This window comes from Colobus angolensis, unplaced genomic scaffold, assembly GCF_000951035.1.
Source record: "Colobus angolensis palliatus isolate OR3802 unplaced genomic scaffold, Cang.pa_1.0 Scaffold57, whole genome shotgun sequence".
NCBI classification, from domain to species: Eukaryota; Metazoa; Chordata; class Mammalia; order Primates; family Cercopithecidae; genus Colobus; species Colobus angolensis.
In genome coordinates, this window is record NW_012119265.1 from 10542303 (window position 1) to 10562906 (window position 20604).

Sequence of the window (20604 nt, forward strand, 5' to 3'; positions counted from 1 at the left end):
GAATAAAGGATTAAAGAGCTAGAATTAACAAAAAGATCCCTAATTTTCAGCAGAAATAACTTGTTATCTGTCATGTGGTCTGACTTATTGGCATAAACCAACATAATGTATTTTATTGCCATTCTTTTTAGCTCAAGGTAAATTAATAAATAAAGGCCTTATATAACCGAACCACAACATCAGTGGCCGCGGACACTGTCATTTCCCCACCCTCTCTCTTGGCTTTTCTCTTTCTCTGATGTTACATCACAGCATTCCTTTCTCTCCATTGAGAGGGCAAATGTTAGCTAATGAAAGTTAATAGCAGTTGATTCCCTGAGAACAGCTTGTTTAATCCTAAAGCTAATGGCCCCATTTCCCCAAAGCCCAAGTGTCTGGCTTCTGATTTACACAAATGGCTGATATTCTGAGAGTTCTGACAACCATTCTAACCCTCATCCTTCCTGGGATGAGCAACAAATTATCTCTTGTCCTAACTGGTAATTCTAAATTTTAGACAGATAGTGATAGAAAAGGTTAAAGAGGAAAAAAAATCTACTACATTGAATGAAGTACCTGTAGATTTTGAAGAAAATCAGCAAGATTTTCATAGAAATAGACACATGCCAAATTTTAGGTTACCAGATGCCGTGGAAATGTTAACATGGTTTTTATTGCTTGATTTTTTTTTTGTTCATCTTTATATCAGTGGATTTTTTTCGGTGGTAAAGAATCATGAAAAGATTAAGCATGCAGCCCAGAGAGGAATTTTTTGGTGTGCCTGTTCTCTATTTAGCTGTTTTATTCCACTGTAAACCTTGTTTTGTAAGACCAAATGTAGTTGTAGAAACAGTTCTTCCACTTTAAAAATGCATTCAAAAGTGTTGGACAGTGAAATTAAAGGGCCAAATGCAAGTAAAATCTGAAACATGAATGAGCTAGTGGTAGGTTGTCTCATATTTCATCTTAAGTGAAATCCTTCATTCTAGATTCTGTGGTGAGGGTATTTGGAACCATATTCCAGGCAATTTCTCTTTTGTCCTGTGTGTCTGATTTAATGTTATTGCACACTAATTGTCACTGGATTCCTGATAATGTTAAAGAGGGTTTTTGGTCTAAGTGATCTGGATTGGAGGCCTGTATGCAAGGTCTTTAGGCATGAAAGATTAGTTGCAGAATATTAGTCCATTTCCTGGAGCTTTTTTTTTTTTTTTTTCTAGCAGTAACCTTATTTTTGCTTATGGAATAGTTATTCTGAGGATGTTTCCTACAAGCTAGATATTATTACCCTGGTGTCCTCAAAACCAGATCACTTGTCTCCAGAATGTGTACTTAGTTTTGTCTGAGATGGTATATCTGTCATGGTTCAATTGGAGAACTAGAACCAGCAGGGTTACATGCATACATATACATACAGAATGTACATGTACATACAAACACATGCACATGCAGGGGTGTGTGTGTGTGTGTGTGTGTGTGTGTGTGTATGTATGTGTGTGTACCCCAAGAGATTCATTGCAAAGAACTGGTTTATATGAAGGTGGTGGCTGGCTAGGTAACAGAAATACACAGCCCCCATATTTGCAGAACAGGTTGCAGAAAGGTAGGGGGAAACTCTAGGCATGAGCTGAAGCTGTAGTTCTTAGGTTAAACTTCTTTTCCAGGGGAACCTCAGTTCTCTTAAGGTCTTTCAGCTGACTGCTTATGTAGGATAATCTCCTTTGCTTAAAGTCAACTGATTATAGGCTTTAATCACATCTATAAAATACCTTCACAGCACTACCTAGATTTAGTGTTTGATTGAATAATTGGCGCCTATAGTCTAACCAAGTTGACACATAAAACTTGCCGTCACAGATGGTAAGCAGAAGTCTTTGTATTTGGGTGGCGATCAGGGAAAGAGGTTTGGGAGTATGAAAAATGTATTCGAATAATGGGGTTTTATTCTATCAAAGTGGGATATGGACTAAGCAAGTGGAAGAATTTCTCTGTTAAAATAAATTTGGTTGATGTGACATAGTTATGGCCTATAATTTCTAAGAAGCCAGGATACATTTCTCTGACAACAGGCAATTACTTTTGTGCGTGTGTTGAAGGTGACATGATCTTCTTTAATTTAAAGGCACGGGAAGACTGCTTTATGGAAAGGTGAATCACCTTTCCCTTTCCTCCTCCTCGCAACTTGACTTGTACCCCAGATTTGCTTCTCTAATTCATTCCTTGCTTGTCTGTCATGGAAAATGGTTTGTTACGTTAATATCATTCTTATGTTTTTCAGTTATGAATAGCTTTTCAAGGCTTAATGTAGCTTTTGAAAATTCTCTTATTACTGATCTTGGTATTATCACCGTAGGAGTTAAAGTCATGAGACAATTTTATGGGGGTAATTTCTTGGTAAAGTAAAAATTTGCGCTGAAATCCTGCTGGGTTCTACACATGTTGATGGATGACCCACTGTTTAATAGGACATTTTGCTGTTCGTATATGTGAGGAATGGGTGTGCTAATTAGAGACTTAGAAGAAAATCCTGCTTTATGTTGTAGGTTTTTGCATGTGGATTTTTCCTTGTTCTGTCATTTTGTGTGGCCTGTTTTTAGTGTGTTTGCCAAATAACCAAAAGTCTGGATGTAAAAATGTTGTGATGTCCTATAAAAGTGTGTCTAAAGGATCTGAACTGAATAATTGAGGATAACAAAGAAGATAGGGAACTTTCTCAATGGCCTGCTGTGATTTTACAAAACCCTAAATCAGGAGTCTGAAGTTCTGCCCCGAGGATCTGCCTGAAGATGTTTTTATATGGTCTGGTTGATAACATATTTTTAAAGTTTGAATGCTTACTATACATGGGTCATATACTCTGGTGAATCGCTGTCACCAACACTCATATTGCCACATACCTGGCTGCTTTCAATGTTTATTACCTACGTAGAGTTTTAAGTTCTCTGAAGGGTTAGTGATAACCCACTGGCAGATAAAGACTATGCAGTAGATGTATGTGGCTTAGTACCATCCAGGAGCTTACATTCTATTAATAGCTGAGGTATCAGGCTAACGAGGGAAAACAATTGCTACCATACGATGTATATGTAAGAGCTTTATGACATAGACTTTGCCAACCCACTCCCTTGTCCTGTCTAAATCTCTAATTTTCTTTCATCCTGGGATGGGGTCTGCTAGAGGAGAAAAGATGCCAAAGAGATAAGAGATCTTCAATTTCTCTTTGGGCGTGAGAGGCAAATAGTGGGGGCAGCTATTCCTTAAGAAGATCCTGCCAGCTTTTCTTGACCATCTGAGGACAACCTTGACATGTAGGAAGACAAAAGGGGATGAATTGGGGTGAGGAGTGCTGAGAGAGAAAAATGTGGAGACTGAAGGAGGCAGGGAAGGCTCAGGAGTTGTTGGCGCTTTGTATGGGGAGGGAGGACAGGACACAGGGAGGGTTTGAGGGGCACCGTGAGCAGAAATACACAGCTAGCATTTTCATAAGTGGGTGAGACCAGAGGAATAAGGCATGGTCACTTGGGAAGCAGTGGAAAATGGGGTTGGATGGGCTGGATGAGGCCAGTTCGGGCCAGGCAGGTAAGCAAGGCTAATATTTATGGAAGGCCTGCTGGCTGCCAGGTGAGTATTATTTCATGTGTCCACAGTGATCTTCTGATGGCTTTCATCATTTTTTAGATAAAGAAGCAAAGATTCAGAGAATTTGAATATTGTCCAAATTCTTATGGCAGAGACAGGATTTAAACTCAGATCATATCAATCCAAGACCATGGATCAAGGAGAGAACTTTTTACTTGGTAGGGTCACCGAAGCTTTTTGAGCAGAGGGGAATATAGTAAACACTGCAGAGAAAAGGAAGCATGGTAAGGTTGGGAGACCATATGATCTTCACATTAGATGACTCTTTTTGCTTTCTAGATCCATTGCAGAAGTCTTGTGGTCATTAGCTCCAGCAAAATGCTGTGTCTATTTTATCCTTTTGACAAAAATATACATTCTCTACACTCATATTTAAAAAGTATTAAACCTTCTGATACCCCCCATAATGAGATAATGTTCTTTTTCATTTTATGGATCAAGTTTCTTCACTGTATGGATAGAATTATGTTTCTGCAAGTATTATTGGTATGGGTTCTGTTTTTGCAATCTTGATTATTGTGACTGCAATTACTCAATTTCTCTAGGTAAAAAGGTGTTAAAAATAATGAATTTTAAATAGTTTTCTTATTGCAAATTTAGATTTGGATGGAGCCAGCCAACGGCGTTATTCTGAGAATCTCTCCTGTGGTGAAGATGACCACATCCCTGCTCACTCACAGTCCCCATGTGAGAGGGGGGATGCCAAACACCATGGCACATCGCACCAAGAGTCCAATGTGGTCCAAAGCCTCAGGCGCCAATCCACAGAGGGCAGCTTGGAGATGGAGACAGCTTTTAATAGCCGGGGATTTGAAGATTCCTATGCCACTGACAGCTCCTCCATGTGGAGTCCAGAGGCAAGTTATTTGTTTTTCATTCTTTCATTGGTTCCCTTTCCCCTTCCCCTCTTTCCACTATCCTTTCTCCTCATCTCACTAAAAAAAAAAAAAAATTTTCCAGAAAGGAAGCATTACCTTTATCTGCAATAAATTTTTGTTCAGATGACCAAAATCCCAAGCATGTCAATAACAGAATCACAAATACCTCCCAAAATGGGAAAAAAAGGAAGAATGGTTTAAAAAAAAGGAAGAAAAAGAGGAATGGTGACAGAATGGATCCAGGAACAGCCATGCTTTTCTTTTACATAAAGACTTTTTACAGGCTTAATTTTAAATAATGGAATTTTCAGTTCTTTAGAGAGACTGGTTTATTTACTTCATGGTTTCAATTAAGTGGAGTCTATTTTTATGTAGCCCGAATCTCAAGTTTTGATTATTTGATATGAAAGTTATTTGAAAATTGAACTAAAATGATATGACCTTCCAAGTGAAATTATACAAGGTATGATGATGTGGCTGTTGCACTGTAAATATATTTGTTAGCTTTGAATTTAACTGAAGGCCTAGGAGACAGCATTAATTAGTAATGGCCCTCTGGCCATTGACACTGCTTTTTGTAGTAAATCTCTGATAAAAGATACTTCTTCCAAAGTTCTTTTTCAATTAAAGCTTAGTCCAGAATAAATGTAACAATCCAGAGATATGGCTGGAGGTGATGATGGTAGTAGCTACAATTTATTGAGCAGTAAATATATGCCAGGCATTGTGATAAGGATTTTACCAAATTGTTTCCTTTTACTGGCCCTTACGGTTATTTTTCCATTAAATAGATCCCTCCTATCATGATTCTGTGACATTGGAAGGCATTAAGGAATGGCGTTTAATACCTAATTTGAAATTAATTTTGATGAAATAAGTCATATATGTATATAAACCTTTAATATAATTTGCAGGGATGAGGGAAGGAGGAGAGAGGTAAATAGATTTTATTAGCATCCATTTGAGAAAATAAACAGAATGCATCTCTTATTAGGACTTGGAGTGTCACACACACTAAATGCTCAAGGTAAAAAAAAAAAAAAAATCACAGAAAACCCTGTTTCCAAGCCTTACTGCTGACACATTGGTGCGTGTAGGTAGTATCTAAGGAGGGATATGCACACATATACATGCCGCTGTATTGGTGTCTCTGCTGAGGACCTAAATGGTAGCTCACATATGTGGTTTGTGACTTGTTAAAAAGCAGCGCTTCATTCAGAGGCACCCAAAGCCATTAACTTTATAAATTTTGTTTTAAAAAAGAAAAACCTCTGCTTACCCGTTAGTTTACTACCAAGCCATATTAAATCCCACACACTAACATTTAAAAAATGCTTTGAATCTCTCACCCAAAAACAAAACAGACTAAACGATTTGCCTGCCTATTGATACTCTGTCTCCTTGGTGATTGTGCCATGAGGCTTGGAAGTGCCTTCTCCAGGTCACCTCCCATTTACCTGCCTGCTGGAGCTTTAATAGAAGACTTGGTATTGAGGGTACTAAATGTTCTCAGACTCCAAAAATACCCAGACATCTCTGTGTGCTCCATTCAACCTCCTATCTATTTTGAGAAAAAACTGTAATTTGGTGCTCCTACAGTAGAACTTCAAATTCAACACGGAGGCAGTTCCCGTAACTGCCTGCTTTGCAGGCTTAGCTTGCCTTTTAAGAATTGATTTATTTGCCTCTTAGCTGTATTGAGAACTCTGTCTTCCCCTGTGTATCTGGCATCAGGAACATATTGTAGGCCTGTTTGCTTTAGGCCACACAGATGACATCAACACTATCTTACTAAAACAGAAAGGCTTTCAATTTGACAGAAAATCTTTAAACATACATGGGTTTTGACAATTTGACGCAAGTATTCTCATCTTAAGGAAAAGCCCAGGATATTAGAGCTCAAGGAATCATTTATTTTGTCTCAGAAGGAAACCGGTCGTGCAGTGTGACTACCTGTTAGGCTGATGGATTTTTGAGCTCCACTTTTCTCTGCTGGCAAAGGCCTTTGGCTTTTTCCTGCAGACCCAGGGCTTGGCAGGAAGGACAATGGGAGTGTGGCTGGTGATTTTGAGCACACAGGGAGACAGGTGTCCCACTTTTCTTCTCTGCTTTCCACTGATTAATTGGTTGGCCTTGAGAAGTTAATTAAAATCTGCCAAATGGGGATAAGAATGAAGAGATTTTTACCTTGCAGGAAGGTCAGATGGATTAGTGGTGTTAACAGTACCCACATGAGGAGCTCCTTCAGTTGCCTTGTGAGAGGTAAAGTGTATTGAAATAATTAATTGCTATGAAAATACCAACATTCACAAATCTTTTTCTCAAATTAACCCAGGGAGGGGCCACAAAGCCCAGTTTTTATGGGCCACAGCTTGAATTGGCCTATCCAAAGCCCAGCCATTGGCAGGATCTGCGCCTTATTCAGAGGCATTCTTAGAACAGTCAGGAGCTCTACTCAAGACTCTCCTAGAAACCTGCAGGTGCAGTGAGCATTTATCTGAAGAGATAGCCTGATACATAAGTGGAGAGAGTTCCTCATTCACTAAAATATTTTTACCTTGGCATTGGAGTTGACAAAACTAAGAGCTATTAACTAACATTAAGACCAGGGGCCGCAAAGGATATAAAAACCACAGAGAGTGTGATTCCAACCCCCACCTTCTGTCTTCTCCCCTCTTCATCTTGTGCTCTCTCTCTCTCGTGCGTGCTTTCTCTCTCTCTCTATATGTGTGTGTGTGTGTGTGTGTGTGTGTGTAAATAAAAATTGTTATGCCTGAAGGTTTGCGGAAGAAGAAAGGAGACTGTATGGTTCAAAATAAGGTTTGAGATTTTGGGATTTTGAGTATTGAATACGAGTTAAGGCAGGCCCAGAACCCAAAACTGCCAGGGAATGAGTCCTGGATAATCTTGTCTATGAATATGATCTGGGCTTGTGGGGAAAGAGCGTGTTATTTAGTCTTTCTAAGCTTTAGTTTCTTCCTTCATAAAATGAAGATATTAAAATACCTACCTCATTACATTGATGTAAATATTCAAAAAGATAATGTTTCTTAGTTGGGTTCCTCAAATAAACAGAGCCTAAGTAAAGGCTTTGTTCCCTACTTTGGGAGTGCAACCCCAGGGAACAAAAGTGCGAGACAAGGGAAGTAAGGCAGGGAAGAAGGGAGATCAAGTATGAGAATACACAGTTGAATTGGCCACCACTCCGTATGGCTAATTGCTTGATCTTGTGTGTCCACACTCCAAGAATTTGTGTGAACTGATAGGACAACTGACTACGGGGCAAAAAGTAGACTTTACATATCTTAGTGTCAAGCAGGATTCTGCAGCTGTCTAAGCCTTGGCGGTCAACAGAAGGACCAATGATAAGAGATGAGAATTATATTGTGTGGGTAGAAGGTAAGACTTTATTGAATTGTTCCAGACTGAAACTACTTAGAGCCCAGATAGGCTGTGCCTTAGGGGAAGATGGAACATGAGGTAAGGCCAAGAAGATCTGAAGTGTTTTAGAGCCAGTTTTTGTAGCCTGTAAAGGATTTGATATGGTATTTGGCATAAGAAACAGCATAGTAGATGTTAGCTATTATTACTTATGGTCAGAAATGCAATACAGAGATGAACAAGAGTAGGCTAAAATAGATGGGAGTTTTAGGAAGACACAAGGGAGTTTGAGAGAAGATTCTGACTTGATTTTTGAGTTGGCCTAAATCCTTGGAGACTTGCTTCTAATATATATATACACCAGTCAGTTGTATTCAAAAGTCTCTATAGCAACCACTTTTATCACTTGAAACTAAGTACCTCTGAATAGAAACACTCACGCATGATTGCATGCTCAGAAGAAAGGATATAAGAAGCTTCACTTATTTTACAAGAAATCTAAATTTTCTTGTAGGCTAATTTGAATCTTAAAAGAAAAGGGTATTAGATGTCTACTATCTATCAAGTCCTCTACCTTTTACAACATCCCTACACAGAAGGTACCATTTCCATTTTACAGTTGAGGAAAATAGAACATGGAAAGGATTAAATAACTTGCCCAGTGTCATAGAGCTAGTAAGTGGTAGGCCTGGGCTTCCTAAGGAAATATGAACCCAGAGAACCATGAACTTTCACCGAGACTGTGTGGGAAAGTTTCATTGATGGATGCATATTTTGAGGCATTTTATTATAATTTGAAATGAGATCTCTAAATTAGCAAGGTCTGGTGTTCAATTGCATAAATAAGAACTGGTTTGCAATAAAAATCAGTTCAAAGTTGAGTTACAGGTAAGGATTATGCCTTCAGAGGAAAACAGAATTATTTTTGACATTATTTATAATTTGTTAGTGGGGTGGTTCATTATAATAAATGCAGTTCAGCTCAGTTTTCCCAGTAAGGTCATCAGATCTGAATGGCTGCAAGTAAATTGCCGTCCAAGGATGACATTCCATAAAGAGAGATGTGTGTTTGAGAATAGGTAGCACCAGTCCAGTGGTGGGAATAGATATTGATGCAGTCTGGCCTGAGCCAGGTATTTTCACATCAATGAAAACCTCACAACAACACACCAGCAAGCAGGCACATTAATGTGCGTTTTTAAGCTTGAATACAGAGAGGCTGGTCTATTTGGCCAGGGTAAAAAAGCTAGTCAGTGCTAGAGTTATGATTTCAATTTAGATATTCTGGCTCCAGGCTCAGTGCTGCTGTTTACTAAAGGGCTGTGGAGGTGTCCTCCTAAACCTTTGTTGCTCAAAGTGTGAGGCGAGGCTAGTAGCATCAACATCCTTTGCACACGTCCCAGAAATGGCAGAATCTCAAGCTCCACTCCAGACCTACTGAGTCAGAATCCTCAGATGATTTAGGTCTACATTAAAGTTTGAGAAGCTCAGCCCTAAACCTTTTCTCCCACATAGATTGAAAATATACTGAAGCATCACCTTCCTGGGACTCCCATCAAAATTCTTGTCTGTAGAAAACTCTTGTCTGTGGAGAACAGGCTCAGGCTCAACCATCTGTATTTAGGGACACAAGGAAAAGTCTCCTATGGACAATTGCCTGTTGACTTAATTTTAGATTTAGCATCTCATTTGGTTTCAATGATCCTGGGCAATTGTGCTTTTTGAGAGGCAGTGTATATGAAAACACTTTGCAAAATATAAAAGCTTTAGTTATCCATTCCAAAAACATTCACGAAGGCGCGCCATATGCTAGGCACTGTGCCGTCAAAGAATTCACAGTTTAATGCAGCGACAGACCAGTAAATAGACCTGTCTGATATAGAGGGAATACACTGGCAGTTAGAAAGCAGGGATTCTGAAGGAGCACAAAGGAGCACCAACTGGCCAAAGTGTAATTGGGTATCATCATTTCCGTTTCTAATTGTTTCCTCTGCCTGCAACAGGAACAGGACAGGACCAATTTGCAGGTGCCATCTGGAGTCTCAGAGCCCATCTCAAAGTGTGGTGACCTAGATGTCATCTTTGAATATAGAGCCTCCAGCCAGAAGCTCACAGTGACCATTGTGAGGGCACAGGGCCTCCCAGATAAGGACCGAAGTGGTGTCAACTCCTGGCAAGTTCATGTAGTGCTGCTGCCTGGTAAGAAACAGAGGGGCAGGACGAATATACAGAGAGGGCCCAACCCCATCTTCAAGGAGAAGGTCACCTTCGCCAAGCTGGAACCCAGAGACGTGGCTACCTGTGCTGTCCGCTTCCGCCTGTACGCTGCCCGGAAGATGACCCGAGAGAGAATGATGGGAGAGAAACTATTCTATCTCAGCCACCTGCACCCAGAAGGGGAAATGAAAGTGACTCTGGTTCTGGAGCCAAGAAGTAATATAAGTGTGAGTATGTTAAATGGTGCTGCTAATGACGTGGTGTGTTCAAAGACCTGAGATTATCAGCCCTTGATTTAGTACATTCAGTCTGTGAATTCAGAGACTTGAATTTAATTTTCCATTTGGCTCTCCTCACCCTTGTAAGCCATGATTTGCACTTCATGGTACAATGGGTCTTTCATGCCTGTCTTCCTGATAACCTGATGGATAAATGCCCTGTCCATTTTAGGACAAGATAGCAGCAGTGTGGTAGAGGGCATGGAAAAAAACAGGGAAGGTGACTTGGCCTTCTGGTTTGTGGATAGCTTATCCTACTCCTCCTACCCCCAATCTGCATCATGATGAATCTCAGAGATGGGACTTTCTGGGCAAGGTTCTTCACAGGTATGCTGAGGCGGACTGAGATAGCAGCCCAGAACTTCAGCTGCCTCCGAAACCTTTCATTTGTACTACTACAGTCTTCCCTCATACCCCATTTCCCTGCTTGCCCCAGAGTTTCAAGGAAGGGTGTCATAATTTATATGTCTACAGGATGGGCAGCTCACTACTGCTGTGGGTTATATGTCATGTAGTATGCCCATCTCCTTTTACAAAACCATGTTAACAGATCAGGGAGCTCTCTAGGCTTTGGGGTCAATCAGTCATTCATTCAGAGATGTTTACTGTCAATTATGGTACAGGCAAAGTGGATGCAGGAGAGAACTAAGCAGGCGATGCCTCTGCACTTGGAGAGCTTGCAGTCTAGTGGTGGCCAAGTAGGCAAGGAGAGAGAGTGATAGGCTGCGCTTGTTTAGAGGATCAGAGAAAGTTTCTTTGAGGTGGTGATAAAACACCAGAACTCACAGCATCGAGAGAGCGAGGCTGGTGACGTGAGGAGGATGAGAGTTCCAGACAGAGAGAACAGCACAAGCAAGCAGTCAGGATGTGGGGTGGCCGGGGGAGGGAGGAAGCTTGTCGTATCTGAAGAAGAACAAAGGAGACAGAAAAGCTGGACTGTAGTGGTGGCAGATTCATCTACTTAAATGTCCAATGATGTCTCAAAATCAATGTCTTCAGGCTTGAAATCCTGATTTTTGCCTCCCTAAATCTATTCCACCTGCAGTCTTCCCCATGTTGCTTAAAGGCAGTTTCATTCTTCCAATTGCTGGGTTCAAAAATCTCAGAAGTCATCTGTGACTTTTCTGTTTTCCACCTGAAATCCTATGGGCTCTATCTTCAAGTACAACCAGAACCTGGCTCTCTGCTGGATTACTGAAATAGCTGCTCAGTGGTGGTCTTTCCACTTCTGCTTTTGCCTCTACAGACTCTTCTGGACATGGGAGCCAGAATGAGCCTTTTAAAGTATAAGCCAGATGATGTCTCATCTCTGCTCAGATCTCCCTTTTTTCTTAATATCTGAGTAAAGCACATCTGAAGTGATGGAGAACAGAATGCACAGGAGATCAGGAGGGATCCTGCATGATAGAGCTGGGGAATGGGGATGATCACACCCATATTTCTGCTTGCTAGGCCCTATGCTGTGTGCTGGTGGCACAGAGTTGAATGGGGAAAATGAGCTAGTGTAAAAGAACTTTGCAGGTGAAAATCTTTCATTTTGTTGAGCATAGTTATGTGCCAGACATTAGGCTATGCACCAGGGACTGACAGATTTATACGGATTCGGAATTCGATGGGAGAGGCAAGCAGTGAGTGACAGGTGCCACTGCGGGAAGCTTTTATAGAAGCACTGGAGTGGGAGTGAGTCTCACTTAAAAGTAAGCAAATATTTCATTGTTGAATTTTTGTCTTCTAGACAGTAGGGTCTGTAAGGCATTTATCACAACCACCTAGCCCTACCGTTTTTCCATAAAGCCTCTGGGGCAGCGGGGCGGGGGGTGGCACTCTGCCGAGATGTCTGTGGCTTGGTAAATAGGATATTTTCCTGCAGATGGGCAGAATATTTGATTCCTTTTATTGGTTCTGATTATTGAGTTTCTGGTCAGAAGTTTGAATAAATGATTTTAGACATTGAGAAGAAAGGGTTAAGCCAAATCGAATGCCCTTATTTCTGGTGGAAGAGACGGTATTTCAGGGGGACAGGATTGCCTGCCCCCACAGGGCTGATTCCTACTCCCGTGCCTTGAGTGACAATCAGTGTCCTGTTTAATTTTGTGCTCCTCCTCCTGATGTGCCCGTGCCTGGTGGGGAAGGGTAGGTGCTCAGGAGAAGCGTGCCCATGAATAAACATGACAGAAAGTGCAAGGTCTCCTGGGATCACTTGGTGCCTGCCAGGTGGCTGAGACCCACAACCCATGTGTTGGCTTTTTTCTCAAACAGTTGTAAAAGTGCTCATTTGTAATGTAAGTTATTTCTTTAAAAGGCAAAATTTGGCACCTGGCATATATTTAACAACCTTAAGCAGTACTAGGAGCCAAATGTTCTATGTGGGGGTAGATGTCCAGTGGTCGTTTCTTTTATAGTCAAGACACAACACCTCCTGTATTGCCGTATTCATCAAGGAGCTGCAGAGAACAGAAACAAACCTCAGGCCTGGAGTGGAGGGGTTCCTTAGAAACATCCAAGCACAGATTACACAGGAGGGAATTTGAGTCTATATTGAATGTATTATTAACTCTCCTTGTATCTTAGAGGGTTTGATTTACACTAGTAATAACGTCTTTGTCCGTTTTGTCTTTAGAGAGGAAATATTGAATGGAGACAGCTCTTGAAGCAAACATGTCAGTTCCTAATGCAGGGATCTCATCCATGACTGTGCTCCTGGGGCCATTGTAATTCACACCGAGTGCACCCTTAGTCATCTTTGGCAGTCATTGGGGATTGGGTCACAATGTCACCAAACATAATATCGGCTTTCTCTGAAAGAGAGTAGTGCAGCGTGGGCCAATGGATTCTTTGTTGTTCTTCCCCTCCAGAGTGGAGGGTCTCCGCTCAGCCCATCTGCGGTTTCTCACAGTGATAGTACTTCATCCACGCAGTCGCTGTCTCATGGAGGGGCGCCAGAGCTGTTGGTGGGGCTCTCGTACAATGCCACAACGGGGCGATTATCTGTGGAAATGATCAAAGGCAGCCATTTCCGAAACCTTGCTGTTAACCGAGCACCTGGTAAGTGTGAGTCTGTTCTCCCAGCTCTGGTTCTTCCAGAGACAAATGGAAAGACCTGTCTGCTTTCATCTTAGTTCTTAAATTTTTACCATAAAAATGATCTTATTATGACTTAGGCAAGCTTTCACAAAGAGATACCTTTCTATTTTTAAATGGCTTTCTATTTAATTAGACTTCTTTGCTATCTAGATGTATCTGGACATGAAATAGACTGGCCTGTGTGTCTATATTGTTTAAAGGAAAAGAATGAACAGCATTTTCAGCAACATAATGTGTATAGGCAATTAAAATCTGCTAATATGTCCTAGACCCTCAACTTTAAAGAAAAAGAGCTCTGGCTTTGGAGTAGGGCAGATCTGGGATTGAATTCCAGCTTTACCTACTACTTAACCACTAGCTTTGATCTGATCCTGTGTAATTTATCCCTTTTCAGAACACAGCTAACTCATCTGACAAAAAGAAGATATTAATAGTACCTTCCTGATGGAGTTGTTTTGGAGTTTAAATGAAATGATTTATTTAAAGCATTTAGTACAGTGCCTACCACATAGTGAATGCACAAGAAATGTTAATGGTTATGGTGTTGACAGAGAAAGGAAGTACAGGAGGCAGATCTGGGGCAATGCAGGACTGGCTGTCCAGGGGAACTGCCACTTTTGAGATTGTCACTGGAAAGAGGGGTTCAAGGTATATCCCCAGAGCTGCAGTCCAAAGTTCAGAAAGCCACACTCAAAAAGCTGCTGTTTTCAGTTGCCTCAACAGCCTTTCACCATCTAGGAAGTTAGAGACTGAACATTAGAAGCATGCTGTTAAAAAGTTTGCTTACCTTTTTATGATCTTGTTTTTCAGCAAAAAAGCTTGAAAGGGGGTTTCTTTTTTGCTTCTGCCTTCTGGACCTCATGCAAACACACCTAATTGGAGGACTTAATTTGGATATGGAATGCTAGCTGCAAGAGAGTCTGAAAATGTTGTTGAATTTCTAGTCTTTCAAGTCAGGAAGGTAAACTTCAAGGGAGTAGAATGGAGGGCTAGGGAGCCTGCCACCATGGGCACCAAACTGTTATTGAAAGAAGGATGAAATCAGTATATTTGTGGCAGGCTGAAAGAGTCAGTGGACTCAGGTCTCATGTGTCAGCAGCAGGTGAAGAACTAGGAGTGCCACTGTAAAAGAGTCATCTCCTACAGCTGAATCTGGGCTCTCACTCTTTTTTTGCCCTTAACTGTGCCGCAGCCCTCAAAAGCTCTGTGGAATGGGGGTATCTTGTTAGAACTTGTGTGAAAACCATTAGGGCAAATTAGTAAGGAATGCCCCAGCACTTTGGATAACAGAATAGACTGGGTTTATCAGCCATATTCTGTGTTGACACTCAGAGCCACGTGAGGGCTATTTAGAATGCATAATAGATGCTTATTATTTGTTGCATAGCTAGACTCTTTTTACTAGATACCAATTTGTTTTCCAGAATAGCTCTGAATTTATTAGAGATCTGTCTGGATTTACTACTTTGCCTTCTGAACTTTTGCTAACCTCTTTCCCTGTCCTTCTGAGACCTGGTAAAGTCTGAACAATTTTTTAGGAACACAGTAGAGATGCAGAGAATGATGGGGTTGTGGATCACACAATCATGGCCTGTTCAAGTCCATGCTGTGAAGCTTTGTTTTGTATATTGGGTGGTACTAGGCAATACAGAAGAGAGGTACAGCGTGGTGCTTGAGAAAGTACCAGCTGGAGGCCAACAAACCAAGGTGTGAATTCAGGCTCTGCCACTTATTATAATAGCTGTGAGTTACTGCCTGGGTGTGGTGGCTCAATGCCTGTAACCCCAGCACTTTGGGAGGCTGAGGTGAATGGATCACCTCAGGTCAGGGGTTCGAGACCAGCCTGGCCAACATGGCGAAACCCCATCTCTACGGAAAATAACAAAAATTAACCGAGCTTGGTGGTGCACGCCTGTAATCCCAGCTACTTGAGAGACTGAGGCCAGAGAATCACTTGAACCCAGGAGGTGGAGGTTGCAGTGAGCCAAGGTTGCACCACTGCACTCCAGCCTGGGTGACAGAGTGAGACTCTGTCTCAAAAAAACAAAAAACAAACAAACAAACAAACAAAAATTGTGAGTTATGAAACTGTTCTGAATCTCAGTTTCCTCATCTATAAAAAGGGAGTCGGTATTGTATATACTTTATAAGTTTACATACCTGTAATACTTGTAAAACTGTGATATTGAGGATGGAACTATTATATCTTAATAAATATCTATATAAATATGCTAAAGATGAAATTCTTGTAACAAATATTTAAAACCAAATAGCAAAAAAAAAAGGCAAATCCTAATTTAGAAATTGATTTTATTCCAGAAGTTTAAGACTATTTGGCATTTAGTACATGATTTGCCATAGGCATAGTGTTGCAATAAAACTTAAAACATAACTGACATGTTGTATCTTTGCAACCCATGGAATAGAAAACAATGCTGCTGTGATGCTAGGAATTAACATAGAAACCCAATAGTGAAGACAAAAGTTTTTTGTCTCTGTAGAATGCTGGTACTTGAGGAAAAGCCAGTTTAATTAGGAAGGGATGAGAAAGTAGAAGGTTCCTTTGTGGAGCTTCTGAAAGGGACCTCTTGGAATTTTCAAGGGCTTTAGATGTCGATGGTCTTGGTTTTTCATTATGTCTCGCTTCATTATGGCACTCACACTACTTTGACAGTTACATGGCAAGCTTGGGATACATTTTTAGTTCCCATATGGAAGAGAACAAGAGAGAGAAAGAATGAGGGGACACGAGTTTTATGAGGTAACTGAGAAGAGTTGAAAGGAAGAGGGGGAAAAGAAGAGAGGACAGGAGCCAGGAGAGGAATGGAGCTGTGAGTGGGGAAAGGCGGAGGCTGCATGCCGAGTTCACCGCTCCCCACGGCAGAGGGAGAGCCGGCGGCAGCCCGGGCCCTGCTGCAGAGTCTGCCACAGGGTCACCGCAGGCCAGGGGAACTTGTACCACTGAGGGCCACGACATCCTGTGGTTGAGGCTCTCAGCTCAGGTGCAGTTACCTCCTTGGTGACTTCAATCCTGCCCGATAGGGTGGTCATGATCACGTAAAGAATGGTTCTTAGGGAAGTGTGAAGGAAAATAGGTTGAGCCTGAGTACTGGAAACTTTTCTTCTCTTGGATATTGTTAAGGTTTTACATGTTGCTGGAAAGAGAGACAGTGGCTAGGATTTAGAAGTGAGAATCTTTTTGCTTCAAAATATATCATAAAACAAAAGGTAACTTTGAGTTAACCAACCTGACCCAGTTAGATAATCTGATACTTTTTAAACTTTTTCTCCTAAGTAAGACAGAGGAACTGAACAAACAGTAGATGAAGTTCTTCTCCTCTGTTGGGGTCTTAGAAGAAATAAACCACTGAGATAGAAACCCCCTCCCCTTCTGAGGTAAAATCCTTGGGCAAGAGGGCTCCTTACTCTGATGGACTGGAGCTAGTGGGGGCAATAATAGAAATGTGAGTCTCCGCCAACTCTAACCAGAGCCTCCACTGCACAGCCCCCAGCATGGCTAAAATGAAAAATTTGCACAAAGTATTGGTGAGGATGTGGAGAATACATTCTTGGTGGGAGTGTAAAATGGAACAACCACTTTGGGAAAAGGCGTAGAAGTTTTTTTTATAAAACTAAACATGCACTGAGAATCTAGCAGTTACATTCTTAGGCAGTAATCTATAATCAAAAAAGAAAAAAAAAGACCCATACAAGAATGTTTATAGCAGCTTTATTCATAACAGCAAAAACTAGACAGTCCTCATGCCCATCTAGAGAAGAGTGAGTAAGCAAATTAAGATATACTTATATAATGGAATACTATTCAGCAATAAAAATAATAAAATTAAACGTAGGCATTCAACAGCACGGAGGAATCTCACAAACTTGCTGAGTTACCTATTGCTTGAATCTATTGATAAGAAATTCTGCAGTAAGCAAAACTAGTGTATAGTGGGGAAAAAAGCAAAGGAGTGGTTGTGTCAGGAATGGTATTGGTGCTAGGATGTACTAGTTAGGGACATGAGGAAATGTTCTGGGGTGATGGGAATATTCTGTATTTTGTTATTCTTTAAAATTTTTAATCTATATATTGATAGGGATGTGAGTTAAATGGATGTATGCATTTATCAGAACTTGGTGAATGGCACTGAGCTTCGTACACTTCACTACAGGTGAATTTTACCTTAAAAAAGAACTGTAAAATATTAAACTCTAGCTAATGAAATGCATGCTGAAATTTTTAGCATTGAAGAACAACAATGGCTACAATTAAAATGGTTTAATGGATGAATAGGGGCACACATACGTGAGAAAATAAAACAATTGAAAACTCAAGGTGGTGGGTATATGGACCTCCACTGTACAATTATTTCAAATGTTCTATATGTTTTAAATTTTAGATACTGGGGAATACAATCTAGTGTGGTATGAAGTAGATCAGCTGGGTCAAGTTGGTAAAAATAAAATATGAATCTTAGCCATGAGTAGGGACTTCTGTGGTTGGCAATACTTCTTTTTTTTTTTTTTTTTTAATTAGTGTGACATCTCTAGATGTCACTCTATTTCCCTAGATAAACCTTGGATCAGAAAGATGGGGTACTGGCTGGGCTGGGTGGCTCATGCTTGTAATCCCAGTACTTTGGGAGGCTGAGGTGGGCAGATCACCTGAGGTCAGGAGTTTGAGACCAGCCTGGTCAAGTGGTGAAACCCCATTTCTACTAAAAATACAAAAAATTAAGTGGGCATGGTGGCAGGTGCCTGAAATCCCAGCTACGCAGCTACTTGGGAGGCTGAGGCAGAAGAATTGGTGGAACCCAGGAGGTGGAGGTTGCAGTGTGCCAAGATCGCACCATTGCATTCCAGCCTGGGCCACAGAGCGAGACTCCATCTCAAAAAACAAAAAACAAAACAAAACAAAACAAAAGATGGGGTACTGAGCATCTGAACCTGAGGGCATCTTCTATAGTGTCCACCGTAAACCACATCGATCACAAGGGAAAGTATTTGGCTGGGCATTTCTTCTTTTCTAACTTCATTTTTCTATATCTATCTGTCTGTCAATCATCTTTTGGTGAAAAAGCCCATGTTATAAAGTGTTGTGATTTTAAAAAAAAATTCCTATAGGTGGGCTAAGAAAGATAAAATAGGCTATTTGGAAATTACTGTAACTAGCTGATAGAATCTATTTATACGCAATATATAAGTGCAGTAGCAGCATGAACTTATCCTAGTGCAAATCAGGTAACAATGTGCCGAACATCACTCCAGCCATTTTCAAGGTCATGTCTCATTTAGTACATGTGGTCAGTGTTCAAAACTATTATTGCTATTAAGATGGTATAGAGTAGTCTACAAATCTTCTGATGGCAAATGATAACTCCAAGTCCGTCCCTGGCTAATGGTCCAGATGAAAAAGCAGTGTATAGTGTCTAGCAGACATCTGAAATCCTGATGTACATTTATAAATGCTTTTGGAAAAGTTAGCAGTAAGAGATAGAAACATTTGATTATCTTTTGAATTTGGCTTCACGGGAAAGCAATTCAATAACAACTTAGCAGCTCTATTGTGTTCTTCTAGTCCTGCTATCCAACTGCTGCATGGCCTCAACATTTGATTTAACCCCTCTGAATTACATTTACCTTATTAAATGAGGTTAACAAGCTAGTGTTACAGATATACTGCTATGTTTCAAAACAGTTAGCTATTGTGTTGACAGGTTCTCTTTCTCCATCTTCATCTTTGCTGTGTCTCCTTCTACAGTGTGCTACTGCAATGTGTATGTATGTGTATATGTACACATATAATGGTTCTTGTCAAAAACTATCATTAAGATGTTCCCTCCAGTTAAAAACAAGTTCCTCAGCTTCTCAGCATGTGCATGATTAGCCACACATGATAATTATACCCCAAATGATAATACTTAACAGCAGCGGCAGCATATTAACCTTGTTAGGCACTCACAATAGCAGAGACTACAGGAAAGAAAAAGAAGCAAATCAAGCTCCCTCATGTTTTGTGTGAAGAAAAAGTGGGATTCAGAAAGTGTGCTCTACAAACAGAGTGCAGGGAAAAAAATACTCAGTGAAAATGAACATATACGAGACATATGACCTTCTTTTAGAATCCTGGTCCAGTTTTTGTTAAATATAGTGTATTAAGAGCCACTGTCTGCTCAGAATCATGGCCATTTCATATGAAAATTTAGATGAGGCACAACTTATTGAATGCATAGGTGATATTCCTTTTTCTACATCAACTCATTTAATTCTCACAATGTTATCAAAGTTAAAAAATGTTAAAAGCAATAGGAAAGAAAAGATAGTTACTATGGTGTATTAGTCTGTTTTTATGCTGTTGATAAAGACATACCCAAGACTGAGTAATTTATAAAGTAAAAGAGGTTTAATGGACTCACAGTTCCACATGACTGGGGAGGCCTCACAATAATGATGGAAGGTGAAAGGCACGTCTTTCATGGCAGCAGACAAGAGAGAACTTGTGCAGGGAAACTCCCCTTTATAAAACCATCAGATCTCATGAGATTTATTCACTATCATGAGAACAGTACAGGAAAGACTCGCCCCCATGATTCAGTTACCTCCCACTGGGTGCCTCCCACAACATGTGGGAATTGTGGAAGCCACAATTCAAGATGAGATTTGTTTGGGGACACAGCCAAACCATATCACATGGTATGCCAATTATATTGCAATAAAGATGTTAAAAAACCCAGTTACCTGCAGAGGAATCGCAGTGAGACTGAGGACAGACTTTTTAACAACATTAATAGAAACCAGAGGACAATGGGAAAGAATATCAAAGTATTAGGAGAAAAATACTCAGCTTAGCGTTTTGTTCCCCAAGTGAAGGAAAAATAAAGATATTTTCCACAAATTTGAAAGAGTTTTTCATTAGAAAAAACAACTAAATGATGCATTTCAGGAAGAAAGCAATTGAAATGGAAAGGAAGTAATGAGAAGCAAGAAGGAAGAATGAACAAATAAATTGGCTAACATGTAAGTAAATATAAGCTTGCATGGATTGCATAAAGCAAAAACAGAAGCAGTAGGAAAAATGACTAATATTGGGGGTAGTACCACAAAGTGGCAATAAAATTCTAGGCAGAAATTACATAAATATGGGAAAG

General features: G+C 40.5%; 1 protein-coding gene across 2 annotated transcripts in view; it reads left to right on the forward strand.

The window, feature by feature from the left end:
- SYT16 (synaptotagmin XVI) overlaps positions 1-20604 on the forward strand; it is a 109197-nt gene that overhangs the window by 78391 nt on the left and 10202 nt on the right. For both annotated transcript variants that reach the window (XM_011961957.1, XM_011961956.1), the window contains 3 exons: positions 4219-4475; positions 9881-10321; positions 13228-13417. In XM_011961957.1, coding sequence (XP_011817347.1) covers positions 4219-4475; positions 9881-10321; positions 13228-13417 — 888 coding nt within the window. The remainder of the gene's footprint in view (positions 1-4218; positions 4476-9880; positions 10322-13227; positions 13418-20604) is intronic.